The following is a 20,958-nucleotide window of genomic DNA, read 5'->3' as shown; positions in this document are numbered from 1 at the left end:
TTCTAGATACAGAGAAGATTGATAGCACCTGATTATGAAGAGTTTTTTCCAAGAAATAATCTGATATAATTGTTTTTTATTCCCCCAAAAGGCAGCAGTAGCTGCATTTTTAAAAAAAGAAAGAAGAAAAGAGAAAAAAGAGTGGCCTACATCTGTTTTTCTATTAGCTTATAACAATTTCCTTTATTCCTCCCAGACTTTCTCATCTTTAATATCTCAAAGTCTCATATGACATTTCTCTTAACTTTCAAACCACTCAGCAAAACTAAAAACCAAACCAAACCAAAAACAAACGAACCTCACTCCAGCAAAATTAAACCTACACACATATACTCTAAAAGCTAGGGAAATAAACGAAATAGAAATAGTGGGTGCATGGCATTGTCCCTTCATTTCGTAGTGATTAGAACACTGTTAGCAAATATCCACTCGCTTCCCCATCATCCATGATGTTGGTCTCGGTGATGTGACTTTCTTTGGCCAATGAGTATTTCTATGAATATGATGGAGCAAAGACTTGAAGTGTGCTTGCATAATTGGGCTTGCTCTCTTTTTTTATTTTGAGACAGAGTCTCACTCTGTTGCCTGGGCTAGAGTGCCATGGCATCAGCCTAGCTCACAGCAACCTCAAACTCCTGGGCTCAAGCGATCCTCCTGCCTCAGCCTCCCGAGTAGCTGGGCCTACAGGCATGTGCCACCATGCCCAGCTAATTTTTTCTATATATTTTTAGTTGTCCAGCTAATTTCTTTCTATTTTTAGTAGAGATGGGGGTCTCTTTCTTGCTCAGGCTGGTCTCGAACTCCTGAGCTCAAAGAATCCGCCCACCTCGGTCTCCCAGAGTGCTAGGATTACAGGCGTGAGCCACCGCGCCAGGCCGGCCTTGCTTTCTTGTACTTCTGTCATCACTGTGAGAAGATCTATCAGGTAGCTTCTTGTCCAGGAAATGATGAGAGACATATAGAGCAAACCAACTCACAGCTTGGAGTCAAGCCCAGCCAAGGTCAATCAAAGCCTAGTCGACTCACATATGCATGAATGAGAGAGATGCTTACCGTTGTATGCCACTGAGATGTTATGGTTGTTGTTATGCAGCATTACATGACAATAGCTGACTGATATACATTTCCCTCCCTACAGATATTTTCTCCTTGCCAGACATCACTACTCCTAGCTCCTACAGACCCAGGAGCTATTTTAACAAAGTGCTATTCCAACCAAGCACCCTGTACATGTAAGGGTCTGTGCACACTGGGCTATCCATGTCTTCTTCCAACCCCTCCTTTTCTGTCTCCCTCTCAGCCCAGAACTAAACCTAATTGGCACCAGTCAGACCTCTGGGTAATTAGGTGACTTCCAGAAGCCATGGTTAGATACCACCTAAGGTCCACAGGACTGAATTTCCCACTTACCAAAATAGACTTAACTTCATCAGGAGTGGCTTTGGTCTGGTTCATGAGCATTTCCTGAGCAATGTCCTTTCTGTTTTCTAGCTTATTCATTTTCTCATAGGTGTCAGTATTTAAAAGAGACCATCCAAGAAATTGTGTGAGAGTCTGAAAAGTATAAAAAGTGTTTCAGATTCTCTAAAGTTAAAGGAAAATTGATTTGGAGGCAGCAATCTGCATGCTTTCCTATCAATCTCTCACCATCAACAACCCAGTTCCTTATTTTAATATAAGAAAACACACCTCAGACAATCAGCCTCAGACCATAACATTGGCTGAGCTCTTGCTTTTCCAAGTGTCCCATGCACCACAAATACTTTAGTGGAAGAGAGGGATTGCAAACACCAGTGTAATCAAGCATGACCTAAAAATTAGACAGAGGGCTGGGGGTAAGAAAAGAAAGAGGGAATAGAAAGGAAGAGGTAGAGAAAGAAGATGGAAATCTTCTTTCCCACGTTCCTATTATTATAAATATTTTAATTAAGCCTAAATTTTATCCTTTGGTAAAGACTGGTACAGTTGGTAGAAGTCAGGAAACAGAAATGACAAAATAACAACATACTGGTTATAGCTACGTGTGTACTCATGTCTTAATTGCCTTTCAAAATATCATTCCAGAATAACAAATAATTACACGTTCTCTGTTATTTCGTGAATTCCATTTGCCTCCATTATTCTATTATTGTACTTACCTCAGTAATGTGTTCATCATGCTCATCAAAAGGTTTTCCATCCTTCCTGTTGTAAAATGTAGCAACTCCCACAATGTCTTCTTTCTTGTTGACAATAGGCAGGGACAACACATTTTTAATGACCCAACCAGTTTCATCTACAGGTCCTTTCTACAAACAATAAGAGAACATAGGTTATTTTTTTTTACAACTTTTTATTTTGAAATTATTATAGATTCACAAGACATTGCCAAAGAAATGTACAGAGAGGTCCTATGTACCCTTCACCCAGTTTCCCCAATAGTTACTATAGTTGTGAAACTATAGTATGTCTTGGACTATCTTGTGTGACCATAGTACAATATCAAAACTAAGAAATAGACATTATGCAATCCACAGAGCTTATTTGGACTTCACTAGATTTACATGCATTTATTTGTGCGTATGTGGGGGTGTACATATAGTTCTATGCAAATTTATCACTTGTGTAGGTTTTCAACCTCCATTAAAATCAAGATACAGAGCTATTCCATCACCACAAGGCTTCTCCTACTACCCCTTTATAGCCACCACCCAACCACCCACCACTTAGCTTATTTTTAATTTAAAGAAAGAATAATCTTTGGGTGTTAGATGTGCAATGTCCACGTTGCTCCAGAACATGGACTATACATGCCATTATAAGTACTGTACAATATCCAGTGGGGTGTTCTAGAACCAAGTGTCTGTGTTCTGACAACCCTAACTTTTTTCCTTTGTTCCCCCAGCCTGAGAGATGGGAAGTACTTCTTATCCTATGTTACCTCACTGTTCCCTTTTCACTTTTTCTGTCTCCTGATACCTGTTTAGCTAATTCCTTATGTTAAATTCTCTCTGTTAAAATATCTACTGTGGTTTCTCTTTTCCCGACTGATCCCTCCAGACAGTCTTTTGTTCTACGGTGCATTGAGTTTAGTAAACTTCTGTCAATCCCCTATGATGTGCCAGGAACTGGGCCAGCTGCTGAAGGTACAAAGATGAATAAATCATAGGTCCTACCCTCCAGATGTTTACAGTCCAGTGAGTGAATGCAGCACAAAAGTTCAGGAGTGTGTGTCAAAGTGTGGCCAAAGCATTAGATTCCTTTTAGCTTGTTTCTTAGTCTCTGGGCATGCATCTTAAATACGCTCCCCAGATAATCCTGACACCCTCTGAAGTACAAGAACATAGTGTAGAATCTGCAGAGTATGGAGCGAAGGCAAAGATAGCTGAGCACTCAACACACCACATTATTTGTTCTTTAAGCCTTCCCTTAGCTTCTTTTGTCATCCTTAGAGGGCCATGTTAAGTCTCGCCTCTCCCATGAGCCCTTCCCTAACTTTTCTAACCCATATGGAACTTTTCTTTTTTGAAATTCTAACACTCCTTATAGCCTGGACCACATAATTTGGCATTTGGATATTTTCTAAATGCTTTGGAATTGTTGATTCTGGTTTATGAGGCCATTTTCTAAACTTGCCAAAGAGCAGGGACTATTTCATAAAGTTAAATTTCACATAAGCAATGGAACGATGTTGAACATGTGAGGGGAGCTCAGTAAACAATTGTTTATGATGTAAACAGGTAATACAACTCATTTCTTATGTGTTACTAGTCTTTTTATACTTGGGGTGAAAAGTAGAGAAACCAAACCTCAGTTTATGTGTCCTAACGGTCAAAGCTTTCGAAAAAAGGTACAGTGCATGGTGTTCTCAAAGCCTGCATCGTTGGAAAACACTGAGAAATATTTACATGCTTATACCATCATACAGAATAGGGACAAAAATCAATAACAGGGAATATATCCCATGTGCAGAATAACTTTGCGACCATAAGTACCCATGTATATTTTTTAAAGCCTCCAAAATTTTCTCACTGCTTCTCTGGTTTTTAGTAGATATTCATTTATTACCAGTTCCTATTCATGCTTTTTGCTATTAGTTAGAGCTTGTTGACAGAAAAGTGATAGAAGGAACCTGAGATATAAGAAAAATTAGTAGGACAAAAACTTAAAACTGAGAAAATTCTGTGTACTTTTTTTCCCTGTGAAATGAGATCACTTTAATTGATGTTGAGGGAAGAGCCCTTAGTCCATTCCAAGGAACACCGTGGCGCCCAAACATGTCTACACCCTAATCCCTGGAACCTGTGGATATGTTCCCTTACACAGCAAAGGGGAATTAAAGTAGCAGATGGAATTGAGGATGCTAAACTGCTGACCTTAAGATAGGGGAATTATCCTGGACTTTCCAGGTGGACCCAATGTGATTATAAGGATCCTTAAAAGTAGAAAAGAAGTTGGAGGCAGAATCAGAGAAGGAGATATGATGACAGTCGTAAGGTCAGAGTGATGCAACTGCTGGCTCCGCAGATGGAAGGGGCCACCAGCCAAGGCATGCAAGCAGCATGAGAAGCTGGAAGAGGCCAGGAGACGGATTCTACCCTAGAGCCTCCAGAAAGGTACACGGTCCTGCCAACACCTTGATTTTAGCTCAATATGACCCATTTTGGAATGCCGACTCCCAGAATGGTAAAATAAGACACATATGTTGTTTTCGGCCACTAAGTGGTCATTTGTTACAGCAGCAACAGGAAACTAATACATTGTGCCCTGGAGGAACAGTCTGAGAACCACTGCCTTTGCAGCTTGCTCTGACAGGAGCTCTTTTTATATCATTGGCTTTTCCATCAAACTTCTTAGGTGCAAAAGGGAATCGTGAGAATCAGGGTGTGGCCTGCGCAGGTAGAATATGGGAAGGCTGGGCACAAAAGAAGGTGGTTTGGGGAGAGTCTGTTCTCTGGGATGCTGCACAGGCAGTGCCTGGGAGGGGATGAGGGAAGGGAGCCCAAGGGAGCTGTCAGACAGAGACGCAGTCCTGACCCCGGCCAAGGAGAGAGGGCAGGATGGGGGGCTGGGGGAAGCACCCTAGAGCACCCTGCAGTTCTAGGACAGTTTGCAGGGTTGTGAGGGTTCCTAGGGTCAAAGCTGCCTGTTGGAGGAGATTGGCCATCTCCCAGGAACGGGCTGCTTTGGTCTCCCTGCCACGCTCAGTTACAGGCTGGGAGCAGCTCGCAGAGAGCGTGGCCTCAGCACAAATGCGACGGTGGATTTCAGAGCACAGCAGCCACTGGAGAGGCACACTGCCCACAGTCGGAGATCTGAGGGCACATTTTCATGGGCACCACACTGATGTTTCTTAGAGAACTGGGGCATCCCTGTAGACTGGACGTTTACCCCACAATGGGGGCTCCCCAAGGGCCTAGGGAGGTCCCTGCCTCCTCTCTGCCAGGGTGATCAGAGCCCTTTCGTGGCTGTCACTGTGGCAGCCACAGTGTGACATGAGAGAAAGCACAGGGCCTCCGACATCAGGGAGCAGCCTTGGTTCTCCTGGACTAGCTCCGTGCCCACTCCTGTGTAGACAATGACTGCTTAGGGGTCAGACACTTTACAAAGTCATCTGTTCCTCTTTCCCAGCTGTGCACTCTTTCCTGGCATCCAACTGCCATAAATACAGGGCTCAGGGCTGGGCACAGCACAGTCACCAGTAGGCTTCAGTAGGAGGAAGGAGCTAGAGCAAATGCAACCATGGGGTGTTTGCATGTTTTCCACGTCAGTAAGCAAAGGGATGAGCAGACAGAGGCTCGCACCTAAGTGAGTGCGCCCAGGCTTCCCCAGGGCATGTTTCAGTTCTGCTGCCAAGGGTGCACCGCTCACACCCCGAGGAGGCTGGCTTTTCCAAACAGGCATGGATGGGGCTCTGTGTGTGTGAGAGACAGAAAGAACCTAGCGGTACCCACAAGGAGGGCACTCTCTATCCTGGACTGAGATTGGGCTCTAATGGGATGTTTGTTAAAGGTAGAACACAGAACAAGTACCAGAAGGCAGAACAGAAAAGGCTGCAGAAACAAGTGCCAGTTTATCACCAACGGTCAGCTGGGGGTCGGGGGTGGCAGGGATGACAGGTGAAGAGAAGTGGGCAGACAGAGAAAGGGGGTGGCAGGGATGACAAGTAGGGAGGGAGTGGTGGAGACACAGGCTGGCCCCTCCAGTGAGCTGGATGAACTTGGGAAGGAGAGGGATGAGCCCCCAGGCCTGCAACCAGGTTCAAGCAGGAGGCCCAGATCGGCGGCGAGAAGAGGTTCAGCTGGGGCAGCAAACACTCAGCGGCCCACCTGGCAGTGAGTGGAGGTGATTCTCAGAAAGTGTGTCTCTGCCTGGTGGAGGGGGAAGGATAAATCAAGTCTAATAGCAGTGGAGGCTCTAAGGACCCAATAAGGTATTTTCTTTTCCCGAGAACAGTTGCAATAAGCTGCAGAGAAGGCCTTGGAAAAAACTCCGAGATGGCAGTTCAGGTGGCAGGATGTATCCAGCCAATCTCTCAGGCAAAGAACGTTTATTGAGCACCGATGCTATGCCAGGCGCTGCTGCCGCCCCGGATGACCAGGAGTGGGAGAGAATGGAGGAGTGGCCAGGCCCCTCTGTCGCCTTCTCTCTTACCCTTCACCGAAGAATCTGCTACTTGGTGGCCACCAGCCCAGCCAGGGTGAGTGGGGCATGGGCCCTGTGCGTGCCTGCTGGCCACACCTCAGCATGGGGCAGACTCTGGGGATGGAGGGGAGTGGGGAGGTGAGGCCTGGCTTAGGGCGCAGTTACCTGAAATGTGAAGTATTCGTCTGCAGGGGCGTTCAGCATGTTACATATCTGAAAGGCAAGAGGAGACAAAAGCTCTTCTGAGACATGGTGTGGTGCAGCCATTCCAACCCACAAGACAGAATAAGAGAGAAGGCATCGGGAGTGAGGGCTTCTTCCGTGGAACTTGAGAGCTCGCAGGCAAATTATTCCCTCTGGACCTGGGCTGGGCCTATCTGCTAACAACTCCTTGAAGCTGGCTTTTCTTGTGCTAAGTAAGTCACTGGGTGACATTCAGCGCCATCTCTGCTCCCTGCTACTCTGCCAGGCTCTAAGGAACCCCCTTCAAATTCAAAGCAGCTGGCCGTTAGGACAAGGAGAGGAGAAAGCTGAGCAGAGAGGCCGTTCAGCTGGAGCAGGTGTGAACAGCAGCGCTAGGATTGCTTCTTGGTTTTGTTTTTGCTTTTTTCCCTGCAGTGGGATCTGGGTTAGCAGAAGGTTCCTAAAGAGCAGGAGGAAAAAGCCAAATAGCCTTTTAGCTACACCTAAGTAAGGACTCACTGTAAGACATCGTTCTAATTACTGACGTTCAGAGCCTGTTGCTCACATCCATAAGGACAAGAAATCGTTCCATTTTGGATCATTTTGAATTATCTGTATGTAGAGTCATATCTACAAATGGGTCTTAATAAAAGACTGTATCTTTCTTCCCATCAAAGTTACATTACATACTTAAAATCATAGCATTTTAAAGCTAGAAGGGACCTTAGTGATTAAGTTCAAGTTTTTCTTTTAAAGATGAAGGAAAGAAAGCCCAAAGAGATTAAGTGATTTGTTCAAATTCATGGGATGAAACCAGAACTGTGATCTCCAGGAAGAGGGTGCTGGGAAAATCAGCTCTCCTGGCCAGGGGTTGGGTAAATCCCTGGTTTGTATCAGTTGCCAATTTCCACGGTGTAAATAATCCCAGCGTGTGAGATTTCAAGCTGCCAACAGTTTAACAACTTGCTCACAAAAGTCCTGAAAGTCTAACAGTCTGATAAGGTCTGAGTGTGCTCCCATCCACCACACCCAACCCTGCCAGCCCCTCAGCCCAGTGTAAGTGCTACGAGTAGTTGAATCACATCGATTATTTTTGCACTACTCTTACAAAGAAAACGTGAAAATCCTTCAAAGTTTTTATAAATGTATATAGCCTAAGAATTTAAGGTATCTTTTGTGCCGTCCATTATTTTCATGATCTAACTTGAATGAATTACATTATTTGATGGGCTGAGCATCCTTCAAGTCCATTTTGAAGAGACAAAAAGAAACTTTTTTCTCTTTTCTGACCTTTCCATCTGTTTTAGTTCATACTTTGAGGCCTCTAGAAAATATTTATAGATGGGTTAAGATCTTAGAGGTCCAAGCTTTTAACTCAATATTCAGAAGTCCCACACCCACCTCTCTCCCTCTCTCTCTCTCTCATTCTTCAATAAATCAGCCAAGGTATTGAGACAGAATTAAACCTAGCGTGAATCATAGTCATTGACTTTCAAAGGACATCTCAAATTTGTGTGGCTGCACAATAAGAAGTCGAGGGATGGAGGAATCTTTTCTCATGTTAATGAAATATTTTCATGTAGAGTTTAGAAGTCTCCCATTGACCTACATTCAACTGCCAAGATTCTTCTCTCCTTTGTCCTGTGCCAAAGGAAGCAGTCATCTCACCCTTACCTGGTGCGTTCTTGCTGTCACAATTGAACCTATCTCTTAGCTAATAAGAGTTTCATGCAATATTATTTAAAATTTGAATTTATTCAATAACTTACAAATCCGTTTTCAGCAACATATGTTGGCAACCCACTAACGAGTGTCCAGTGGTCTGCAGGAGGTGTCCTTGGGGAAGATCGGAAGAAGAGAATCATTGCCACATAGAGAAATACACTGTGTGCAAAAATAAAATGGCAACTCCTGAGGCTACTTTGTGACAATACTCACGGAATCACTTTGATCTCTTCTTTTCCATGTAAAATGTAATCAATGATTTTATAAAAGATGATTTCCTAAGAGAGAACAGGGAGAATAATATTATTTCCCAAAGAAAACATTTTTTATTAAATAACTTGTATTTTAAAACTCTTACAAATGGTACCTTATTTCCCAACCACATTTTTTCATAACATAAGTTATCAAACTATTCATGTCCTGATTATAAGCTTGTAATAAAATCAGAACGATTACCGGCTATTTATCTACATGCACAAGGCTGAATTAAATTTAGTTTTTAAAAAATTGAATTCCCTCGAATATCTTTTGGGGGGAATCTTTGGCCACCAAATCATAAGCTAGTCTGTTTGTTTTTTTTTAATCTAATCCCTTTTTGTTGTCCAAAAGTACCTGACATTAATAACTAAAACAAATTGTGTAATTTCTCAACTGCAGTCAATTAGTGTACAGCAAGCACATAATGTCCTTCCAACACTGGCTTATCTGAACAGGTGCCTTAGAAACGGGAGGATGCATTGTCAAATCTGGAAGGAACTTGAGAACTAGTCTCTCTGCTTCATGAGGCAGACGACAAACCTGAGGCCTGGACGCATGCCATCCCATTAACTTCTCTTTCCTGTGTATGGGGGATTCCATGGAAAACAAACAGGGTTCCTGCCCTTGTGTAGCTTGCAGTGGAGGGAAAGTAAGTCTAACCCAACCCTTCCCTGGAGATTCCAATCCCACATATCTGAAGAAGGGCTCAGGCCTCTTCAAAAAGTTGTACAGGTGGCTCTGATGCATCCCTCCCTGCTGAGAACCACTTATTACGAAGCCCTGGCTTTATAGAAAAGGAAAAGGAGAGGTTAAGCAATGAGCTAAGGTAAGGACCACATAGCTGGCTTGGGGCAGAGCTGGAACTTGAACCTCCAACTCCTTGTCCTGTGCTTTCTAGTATTCCAGAATCCCACAGAAAGTTACAGGACCAAAACCCAGGCCTTCCCAAGCCAGTGCTCTTTCCCCTATGCGCTGCAGGCTCTTGTTTTAGCACCTGACACTATGCACAGATGGCATCAAGGAAGGCGTTTGCACTTACCCTGCCATCTGGTGTCTTTGGGCCTTTATAAGGCTCAGCTTCTCCAAGCTTGATTGGCCACTCATCGTAGAATTCCTGGAGGCAAGTATATGTAAACATTACTAAACAAACTGTTTCATGACCTGCTGGATCTTATATGAATTTTATGTGTTTGTACATTTTATGTTAATCTGTAGTTCTGGAATTTTAGTGCTGAAAATATCTATAATTCCCAGCAGTACTGCTTATGAGTCTGTGACTATGAACAAGTCACTTAACCTTTTTTCATCTATAAAATGGGGATAATAATAGCATTTATACTAAAGAGTTGTTGTGAGGATCACATGAATAGTGCATACCAAATACTTACCCTGCCACATAGTTCAAAGTACTCAATGTGTAATAGCTCTTTTATAGATGATTAAATTAAATCTGGGTCGATTAATAGCCTTGGCCAACGAACGTCACATGGAGTGGCCGACAGTGTTGGTCGCCTCACCCAACACCCATTCTCCCCGCTTCATTGCAGGCAGAACCTGATTTTATTTGAGTATCGGGTAGTGATTTCCCATCAGGGAAAATGGGCCCAGCGCAGCCCATGAGTGGTCTATGTGAGGTGTCTGGATCAGTTTGAGGGCAGGTCTTCAGCCCACGCTGGACACTGAAGAAGGAAGAGAAGCCTGCTGGGGGACTACTGGGGAAAGGTGTCCCTCAGATGAAAGGTGATGAAAGTGACATTTGGAGAAAATGCCTCCCAATTTTGTCACGTCTATGTGCCCTCCTCTGAGCTGCAACAGCCATCTTGTCACTACAAGAGGAGACCTCACAAACATGCAACAGGTAGCTGAGACCTTGCCAAGAAGAAATGTTGAAAGCACCTGGGACTTTGAAGACTGTATCGAGTTCTGAATTAACCAGTCCTAGAATTGTCCTACCCTGAGACTTCCTGTTAAATGAGATAATAACCATCCCCCATCATTAAAGATACTTTTAGCTGGGTCTGATGTTCCTTGCAGCCAAAGTCATCCAACCAAATATACTCAGCTAGAAAGTCCTAGAACCCAGCTCTCCTGATGCTTGGACCTATGTTTATCCACTTAGAACAATTACTTTGAAAAAATAACTTCCAATCACATGAATAGTAAGAAATATAAATGATATGGATCATTAGTTATTAATGTATCGAACTAGAAGGATTCCAACAGAATTAAACAAAATGAGAAATGAGCATTATACTATGAATAATGTTACACATTTCATCATTTCTACTTCAAAATAATTTAAAATTTTTCAGAATACACAACCTCAAATTGATAATGACAATATCATTTATCATGCACCTACTATGTGCTAGACTATATGTGTGTGTGTGTGTGTGTGTGTGTGTGTGTGTGTGTGTATAAATCTCTGATCCTCACAACTAATAAGAAAAATGTCCTCATTTTACAGATGAGGAAACCGAGAATCAGGGAGGTTAAAAGACTTGCTGAAAAAAAGAACGAAGTCAGAGAACTGATACTACTTGAGTATCGGTTTACTATAAAAGGTACAGTAATCAAAATAGTGTGGTATTGATGAGAAAATAGACAAATAAATCAATACAACAGAATTGACAGCCCAGAATTAGACCCACACAAATACAGTCAACTGATCTTTGGCAAAGGAGCTAAGGCAATGGACAAAGGATAGTCTTTTCAACAAATTGTGTTGGAACAACTGAACATCCACATGCAAGAGACAGTGAATCTAGACACAGACCTAAATGTAGAACACAACCTATAAAAATTCTAGAAGATGACATAGGAGAAAATGTAGATGAACTTGAGGGGAGGGTTGTTTTTTTTGTGTTTTGGTTTGGTTTTTTGAGACAGGGTCTTGCTCTGTTGCCCAGGCTACAGTGGAGTGTCGTGATCATAGCTCACTGCAGCCTTGAACTGGGCTCAAGCAATTCTCCTGCCTCAGCCTCTGGAGTAGCTATGACTACAGGAGTGTACCACCACACCTGCCTAATTCTATTATTTTTTGTAGAGATGGGATCTTGCTATGTTGCCCAGGCTGGTCTCAAATTCCTGGGCTCAAGTGATTCTCCCATCTTGACCCCCTGAAGTGCTGAAATTACAGGCATGAGCCATCACACCCAGCCATGAATTTAAGTTTGACAAGAGTTTTTAGATACAACGCCAAAAGCACAATTCATGAAAAAAAAATTCAAAAATTGGACTTCATTAAAATTAAAAACTTCTGCTCTACAGAAGGCACTGTTAAGAGAATGAAAAAATAAGTCACAGAATGGGAGAAAATATTTGCAAAACACATACTCAATAAAGGACTTGTATGCAAAAAATACAAAGAACTCTTAAAACTGAACAATAGGAAAACAAACAACCCAGTTAAAAAGTGGGCAAAAGATCTGAACAGACATCTCACTAAAGATATACAGATAGCCAGTATGCATATGAAAAGATGCTCAACATCATATGTCATTATGGAATTGCAAATTAAAACAACAATGAGATACCACTACACACCTATTAAAATGGCTAAAACCCAAAATACTGACATCACCAACTGCTGGCGAGGATGTGGAGCAACAGGAACTTTCATTCACTGCTGGTGGATATGCAAAATGGTCACTTTGGAAAACAGTCTGGTGGTTTCTTACAAAGATAAACATGGTTGTACAATACAATCCAGCAATTGCCCTCTTTGGTATTTACTCAAATGAGTTGAAAACTTAGGTATATACAAAAACTTACACACAATGTTTATAGCAGCTTTATTCATAATTGCCAGAAATTAGAAGCAACCAAGATATCCTTCAACAGGTGAATGAATAAACAAACAGCTATACAGTGGAATATTATTTAGTGATAAAAAGAAATGAGGTACGGAGCCATGAAAAGACATGGAGGAAATTTAAATGCGTATTGCTAAGTGAAAAGCCAGTCTGAATAAGCTACATACTGTATGATTTCAATTATATGACATTCTAGAAGATGCAAAACTATAAAGGCAGCAAAAAAATCAGTGGCTACCAGGAGTTTGGAGGATGAGAGGGAGGGATGCAAAGGTGGAGCACAGAGGGTTTTTAGGGCACTGAAACAATTCTATGTGATACGGTAACAGCAGATATATGACATTACGCAATTGTCAAAACCCATAGAACACCACAAAGAGTGAACCCTAATGTAAACTATGGAATTTAATGAATAATAATGTATCAATATCGGCTCATCATACCACACTAATGTAAAATGTTAATAGCTGGGGAAACTGGGGAGGGGGTGAGGAAGGAAGAAGGAACTCTGTACTTTCCGCTCAATTTTTCTGTAAACCTAAAACTGCTCTAAAAATTAATGTCTATTAATTAATTTAGAAAAGAAAAAAACTTGCTGAAGATACAGCTAGGAGGCGGAAAAGCCAAGATTCAAGCCTGTATCTTTTTTGCTACAAAATGCACAGTTCGTGTGATATATAATGACTAATATTTAACATAATGTACTCATTTTTTTGAGTTTCACATTTCATATGGCATGCATTTTATAGGGGATTTTGGGTGAGGCAAAATGTATGGAATAATAAGGACCTTCTCCTTGGTCATGTCCAGCAATCCGATAGAGTACCGTTCACAGTTCAGATATGCTCTAACTGTGTACAGCGCTTTGTGAAACTGTCGCTCAACATCTGTGAGTTCTTCAAAAACTTTATTGGCTGACCACATAAGGATCTGAAAGCAGGTATTCAAAAGAACACAGTTAGAACAAAAATACACTATGGAGAGATAGAGCATTAGCCAAAAGAACACATGAGGTGCATCAAATAAAATGAATAATATCACCAGAAAACGCACTTCTATTTTTGAACGTGTGTACATCCAGCAAGCTATTCCGATTCTCTAGGTGGGGCGATGAGGTGATCTTTGCATGGCTGTGGGTTTATGAAGAGAAAAAGCCATGATTGGTCCCCATGTCCAAATGTTTTGATTCCAAAGGGCAAGTGCCCTAAAATTGGATGCAGAGATAGTTCAAGGGTCCAGCACTGGTGGTCCATGGGCCCCTGCTGGCCCTTGTGGGGAAAAAGCCACATACCTCCGTCCGTGCATCCTGAGCTAGTCAGAGGTAACCTTGCCTAAGAGTCTCAATGGGAAGGGGCCTGCATCCCAACCGCTACTCCTGCATTGTACTAATGAGGAAACTGAGGCCCACAGAGTGGCCCAGACTCAGGTACCCCGGATTCCAATACTGCTCCTTATCCCTCTGCCTCGTGGAAGCAACAGACTTCAGAGGAGTGATTTTTTTCCCCAAATGAATGGCTTTGCTATGATCTAGCAACTGCTAAGAGCTTTATGTGAGAGCTAATGACTATTTAATAGCCACAACAACCATGTGAAGTAGGTACTATAATTATCATCGCCATTTCAGAGATAAAGAAACCAAGGCCACCCAGGATAGAGACCGTTGTACACACAGATGGAGGGCTGGGGGGATCGGGGATTGAGGGGGAGATCGTGAGAGGACACCCGAGACTGGAGTTTGGGGATCTCCTCCACATGGCTTAAAACCCACAGGGGATAGGAGAGGTCTGGGCTGTGGTCTCTGGGTCCCTTTGTCAGAACAGGCCAGCATGGAGTGATTAAGGTCACCTTCCTTTTACCTGGCTTCTTCGGGATTCAATACTGTACAGGTAGCTGGTATGATGAAGCTTCAGGACGACAGCAACAAAATTGAGGTATTTGGAAAAGACCTACAGATGGCAGAGAAGAACAAATTACATCTTTCTTTTGATTGTACAGCAAATGAATTTCCAGAGCCTCAGGCCGGATGCCCAGGGTTAGCATTACCTCTTCATCATGTTTGGAAAATTCAGGTGCATTTACTTTGTTAATTGCCATAACCACAGCAAGGACCTCCTTGCCCATGACGATCGGCGTTGCCAGCAGGTTCTTGGTGACGTATCCTGTTTGCTTGTCCATGTAGTCAGAAAAATGGTTGTTCTGAAAAAAATATATACACGTTTGCCAAAGTGGCCCCAAATCATTGAATGGTAGACCTAGGGATGGGGACAGATTGTTCCCCCCTAATCCAGCAGTACTGACAGGCAACCAGGGCCCCAGCACAGCGGTCCCCAACAAACATTTCCACTCTCCCCACCATTCTACGACTGCATCGAATGATGTTGCCTGTTTCAGAATGAGCATTTCCCACCTGAGCAATGAGCTGAGATTACGCTGAGGTTGGACCAGGAGAAGAGAGATGATGTCACAGCCAAGTGGGAAGTGGGGTGCTAAGAGCAAGGGAGGGGCAGACTTGGGGTTGCAATGGGCAGAAAGTGTGTGCAGGGCAGGAGAACACTCTGTCTGCTGGGACCGCAGACAGAGTTCACAGGGCTTCTGTCTCTAATTATGAAGGTAAAATATGCGCTTGAAACCATCAACCCACGCATCATATGCATCATAACATAAAGAAAAAATTAATAATTCACCCAAACTCTTTCCAATCCTGCCTACTTGAGGGAATCAGTGTAAACTGCTTGATATTATCTCCTTCTATGCCTTTCTCTGTGCTTGGACAAAGATTTTTCTTTTCTATTTTATAAAACAGAAAATTCTCTATTTCTCCTTTTTATAAAATAGGAAATTTTCATTTTTCCTTTTCTAATTATTATATAATACATTCATCTTAACAACGTCTTAAGGACTTCCCTCCAAGACCAGTGCGTATGGATGTGAACTCAGCTCTCAGATTCTTGCACGCGACTCCACGCGGGATGCTCTGTGATCCACGCAACTGTCCTCTACCGATGCAGTCTGTTTACAAACAGTATTGCAGTAATCATTCTTGCTTTTATTTTTACATGATGGGTTCCCCAAAGTAGAAATCCCTTTTGCTGGACCAACATATCCCAGTTGCATACCAACATACGCAGTTTTTATTTGCATAGATAGATTAGTTTTACAAAAGGTTGAAATTCTCACTCCCACTGACCCTGTGTGATTAGGACCATCCTCTTGCCAGCATCAGATACTTATCAGATTTTAAAGTTCTGCCAAACTAATGTCTTCCATTCATATTTTTTCTTTCTTTCTTTGAGAGAGAGGAAGTAGATCTTTCCAGATACAGGCCCCATAGAGTAGATGCCAGAGAGAATCCTTAGACTCTGGCCGTGGCGAGAGCTGAACGATGAGTCTGAGAAGGACATGAATGAAAGGGCTGGAGAAGGTCAAGGAAGGCAGTTACCTTATCACCTGTCATTTCAGAGAACAGCTTCCCTAGCTGGGTTTAGACCCAGCCTTCCTCGAGTCCTGATGTTTCCCCTTTGTACCTGGGTCTTCTTCGATTAGAACTGAGCTGTCAGCCTGACTCTGAGACTCACTGGCTGACATGAATGCAGGGCTCCTTTCCCAGGTTGTCTCATTTTCACTTCCCCACGCAGATGGTGCTTCTCAAAGCGGCACAAGCCTTGGAGGCTGGACTCTGTTTTGTTTCCCAAAGTAAAAAAATGCAAGAGTCCACTGTGTGTGATTTCCAGACCAGAATTTCCACCAAGGGAACGAGGGCTGCTCGGCCGACAGAACTCACACCGCTTGACTCAGAGCAGCAGTCCTGAGCCCGGCCTCGGAATCATCTGCAGATGAATGCAGATTCCAAGGCCTCACAGTGGAGTCACCTCGTCCTGTCTCCTAAAGTGGAATCTATGCTTTTAACTGGGTAATTCTTAGGTGCAACTCAATGGGTGCAGCGCTCCGGGGGAGGAGCCCTGGAAATGGAACCATTCAGAGGAAATGTGCGATGTGAAGGGGATCCGATGCCGCCCCTTAGCCCAGATCTCTTTCCCCAAAGTGAAAACACACAAACCAACTATTTAGGAGGCATAAAGACAAAGAAGGTTCTGGAGTCAGACTTCTTCGGCTGCACCCAGGCCCCAATTTACTAGCTGTATGATCCTGAGCGTGTGATTTACCTCCATGTCCTCATTTTCCAATCAGAAAATAGGGATAATGATACCATCTGTGGTCTAGAGTCCCCGATGTGAAGGTAGAATAACATAGGATCAGCAGAGTACTTGGAAAAGTATCTGACACATAGTAGGTGCTCAATAAATACTGGGAAGAGAAACCTGGTACTTCTTTATGCCTTCCTGTAAGAGAAGTAGTGCTTTTGCAATTAACATTTTGCTTCTAGTTTTAGTTTTTCTAACCAATTCTAATCACTGAAGACATTGGCTGCCCCTAGCTGGATGTAGGCCTCCTATTCCTGGGAGCATCCTTCCTCCAGAGGGCCAGCACTCTGTCCCATGCCAAGAGCCACCTTTCTCTCCTAAGCACTTCATCTGTTACTTCTCTCTGCTTCCTTTAGCGTCTTCACCCTCAGGGCAAAGTGTCTCCAGACTCTGTTAGATCCTTTCTCTTAATCCATTGCTTGTCTAGGCCAGCTCAATTGTTTTCCTCCTACTCATTATCCACTTAGATTGTGATCACCTTCATTTACACAGCAACCCTGGGCACTAAAGGAACAATCCAAACACCAGAAACATGCACCATGGGCTGAAGTCAAGCAGCAACTCTTTGCAAACACATTTCATGCTGCAGCTTCCAAACTGGATGCCATTTTATTCCAGATTCTAAACACAAGGAAATGTTCTGAAGTTCAATCAGCTGTTTTGAGAAAATGGTGATGTTTCAAAGTATATTGCTTGTTTATTATTGCATCTGAAAGCCCTGGATAAACCATCCATCAAATTACAGCATGGAGGAGAGGAGGCTTTTTAGTTTTTTTTGTGTGTGTGTGTTTTTTTTCACTACTCTAACAATCCTTCCTGAAGTTTCTTTGAGTAAATCCTGTGGGCTTGTCCCTTGGTGGACCCTCTTCGAAGAAGCCCCTGAGGGCACCTAGAGAGCATTGTGTAGACCAGCATGAGGCCTGATCCCACAGGGATCTCAGTATTGCTAAATCCTGATTAAACACCCTTAACCCTTGAGATCAGGAAAGAAAGAGAGGAGGGAAGGAAGAGAGAGGAGGGAGCACTTTTAAGCCACAGTCAGAACTGGATCACCCACAGTTACTGGACAGCTTTCCCAAGAGAGACAGAAACGACTTGAAGAGGATATCTCTCAGTTTCCTGTTGTTAAAAATTTTCCTGCCTGTAACCTGTTTTAATACAGGCAATAATCATTGACCCAACCACACTCAGCCCCCAAGTCCCTACTAGCGTAATGACAATATTATTATAGCTGTCATTTATTGAGCATCTACTATAAGTCAGGCACTTTATGCACATTTAATCTGTACATTTGCTCATCCCCACTTCCTAGGTGTGGAAACTCAATCCATCACACAGTTACTAAGTCACAGGCACGGATCTGCACCCAGGTTCGCCTGATGCTGAAGCCCTCTGCCTGTACCACGTGGCTTCCCTGTACCTTTGCGGACCTCCAAGGTCAGGAGTTTCTGGCTCTATAGCTTTGTCTAGGTGTGAGAAGTCTTTCCTCACCTGTGCCCACACTGCTAGCCAGAGACAAATCGTGCGTGGTCAGTGATGAGGTAGAAAAAGGGAAGCCTCAAAGGCCTGGGTTATTGTCCTAGACCTGCCATGTCCTTTCTACCTGACTTTGAGCAGGTTTCTACTATGTAGGATGGAAATAAAACATATGGTCCCTGCCTCCTGCACAGGGTCTTTGTCAGAAATCAAGTAAGATTAAGAATGAGAAAAATGCTTAATAAATTGTCAAATGCAATGAGAAAGTGAAGAATTACTCAAAAATTTCATTTAAAACATTGGTTTCCACCTTCTTTCTCATTGCAGATTTTACTGCAGTGGCTAAAGCAAGGTGAGACGGCAGGGGTGCGGGGGAGGAAGGAAAGAACAGGGGACAGAGTCAGCCCTCCATCCCAGCCCTTCCCATTCACTGACATGCACCATGTACTCCAGGGAGACACAGCTCCGGCAACCTCAACTTCCTGTCTGCCATAGGACAGCGTTGGGCTGAAGACTACATAAGCCTTTTTTGTCTCTAATATTCCACACTTGACTTGAAATTCACTTCCTCCTCCTATATGTGCTCATCCAATAGACTGATGGTTTTCAACATTGGCTGCCTATTGAAATGACCTGGGGAGCTTTTTAAAAATACTAAAGTCTGCATTCCAACCTCTGAGAGTCTGCTGTAATTGTTCTATTGAGAGTCTCAGACATCAGTATTTTTTTAAAAAGCTACCAATTTGATTTTAATATATAGCCAGAGTTGAAAAGCGCCATTCTAGAGGGAAAAAGAATGTTTAGAAGCAGTAGAAACGGAAAAGCAAATGAGGCCCTTGTCCTTCCTCTGAGCTCAGAAGGGTGTCTGTCTCCAGCACACATTTCTGTGTCCCACCCAGAACAGCCAAGAGTCCTTGAGAGAAGAATGGAGAGATGTCCCCTGAAACCATCACGAACTGCCCATAATGCTCACCATGGACAGCGACAGACCAAAGCCACCTCATCTTTCAAACAGCTCCATTCTATTATTTTTCCCTCAACACGAAGAACTGGGCTCATTAAAGTATTATGGCAGAAATTATTTTACCCACTCATTTTTTAAAGAAATTTGGGAAAAAAATTCTTGAATGTCACTTCCTTATGTCTGATGTCCCAGTAGAGATGGGCTCAGCTGGAGACTGTCAAGAAGCATATTCCTACAAGAAGACCTCAGGATATGGGGACATGGCCTTCTAGCTGGTGTCAGAACTTTGCCTTAAGGGCACGTATCAGCTTAGTTACCTGAAGCAGCTGCCTCAACAGCAAACTTAAACTAGCTTCAACTCACTAACGGGAGGAACTGTGAAGGACTGAGGGCTCTACAGGGCCCCAGGGCAACCCTTGCCCCTGAAGGGTGTCCCAGGGTTGTTTGCCAAGTGTCACTCATGTTTGATGACTTCTGCACCTCCTGGGTCTGAGCGAATGAATCTTCCACTGTAATCAGCTTCAGGAGGCATTTAGGGGATTATCCTCCTGCCTCTCCAGCTGCTCCTACTCACCCCTGCACAGAAAGCCTTTCTCGAGCTGCTCTCGTTCAATTCCACCCCATCATAATCCATTTCTTCCCTTTTATTAATAGTAAAGCATGATAATGGAACACATGTAGAGAAAGGGCTGCCAGGAGAAAGTCCAAGCTGGTACCCAGGATTATTGCTGAGAAGAGGGATTATGGATGATCAGCATTTCCCCTTTTTGTTTATTTGTATCTTATCATTTTTCTTTTTTTTTTTTTTCTTTCAAGACAAGGTCTCGCTCTGTCACCCAGACTAGAGTGCAGTGGGATCATCATAGCTCACCGCAGCCTCAAACTCCTGGGCTCAGGCGATCCTCCTGCCTCAGCCTCCTGAGTAGCTGGGACTATAGGCACAGCTGATTTTTCTATTTTTTGTGAAGATGGGAGACTTGCTGTTTTGCCCAGGCTGGTCTTGAACTCCTGGCTTCAAGGGATCCTCCCACCTCGGCCTCCCAAAGTGCTAGGATTACAGGCATGAGTCTCCACGTCCAGCCTTGATTTTTCTAAAATGAACATGTATTGTAATGGTAAAAAGAATGAATTAATTTTTATGTTTTTATAAGGGGCATAAGAAAGCCTGTATTTGTGCAGTATGCTGTTGGTCTTCAGAGGGTCCAAATGTCCCATTTACATGGTTGAAATTCTTGATAGATCTGAGTTATGGGAGTGTGGGGTGGTCAATTGCATTTAACCGTCACCTAAATTTACTTTTATAATGATTGGAATGCCAACATCTGAACTTTCAAATGGCATCATTTTTTCTTCTTGCACATTTGATCTATAGATGAAAGAATCAATTTATGAGCCAATCCATCCCAAAGAACTAAACATCTTCAAAGGGCTGTGATCGAAAGGCATGGGAGAAGAAAAATCCCCCAAGCACCGGAAGAGTTTGCAAGGGAGAAGGTGTGGAAGGCACCAGGCCCAGGTAGGATTGCCTGATAAAATGACAAACATTACATAGAACATACTTATACTAAAACAATTATTCATTGTTTATCTGAAATTCAAGTTTATCTGGGCACTTCGTATTTTTATTTGCTAGATCTGGCAATGCTGGGCCTGGGTGCTCCTCTTGCTCACTGCTTGCATTCCCAGGTTATAGCCAGACCAGTGCCACAAG

General features: G+C 43.2%; 1 protein-coding gene across 1 annotated transcript in view; it reads right to left on the bottom strand.

Annotated features, from left to right (window-relative positions):
- PDE6C (phosphodiesterase 6C, cGMP-specific, cone, alpha prime) overlaps positions 1 to 20,958 on the bottom strand; it is a 50,935-nt gene that overhangs the window by 28,749 nt on the left and 1,228 nt on the right. Inside the window, exons 2-10 of the mRNA XM_012659694.1 lie at positions 14,649 to 14,801; positions 14,462 to 14,551; positions 13,395 to 13,535; positions 9,830 to 9,904; positions 8,746 to 8,810; positions 8,577 to 8,643; positions 6,790 to 6,837; positions 2,139 to 2,288; positions 1,411 to 1,554 (exon numbers count right to left, since the gene is read on the bottom strand). Of these exons, the coding sequence (XP_012515148.1) occupies positions 1,411 to 1,554; positions 2,139 to 2,288; positions 6,790 to 6,837; positions 8,577 to 8,643; positions 8,746 to 8,810; positions 9,830 to 9,904; positions 13,395 to 13,535; positions 14,462 to 14,551; positions 14,649 to 14,801 (933 nt within the window). The remainder of the gene's footprint in view (positions 1 to 1,410; positions 1,555 to 2,138; positions 2,289 to 6,789; positions 6,838 to 8,576; positions 8,644 to 8,745; positions 8,811 to 9,829; positions 9,905 to 13,394; positions 13,536 to 14,461; positions 14,552 to 14,648; positions 14,802 to 20,958) is intronic.

Source organism: Propithecus coquereli, unplaced genomic scaffold (genome assembly GCF_000956105.1).
Source record: "Propithecus coquereli isolate 6110/MARCELLA unplaced genomic scaffold, Pcoq_1.0 Scaffold63, whole genome shotgun sequence".
Classification (NCBI taxonomy): domain Eukaryota; kingdom Metazoa; phylum Chordata; class Mammalia; order Primates; family Indriidae; genus Propithecus; species Propithecus coquereli.
Note: the sequence above shows the minus strand (reverse complement) of the source record. Positions and strands in the feature narration are given on the sequence as shown.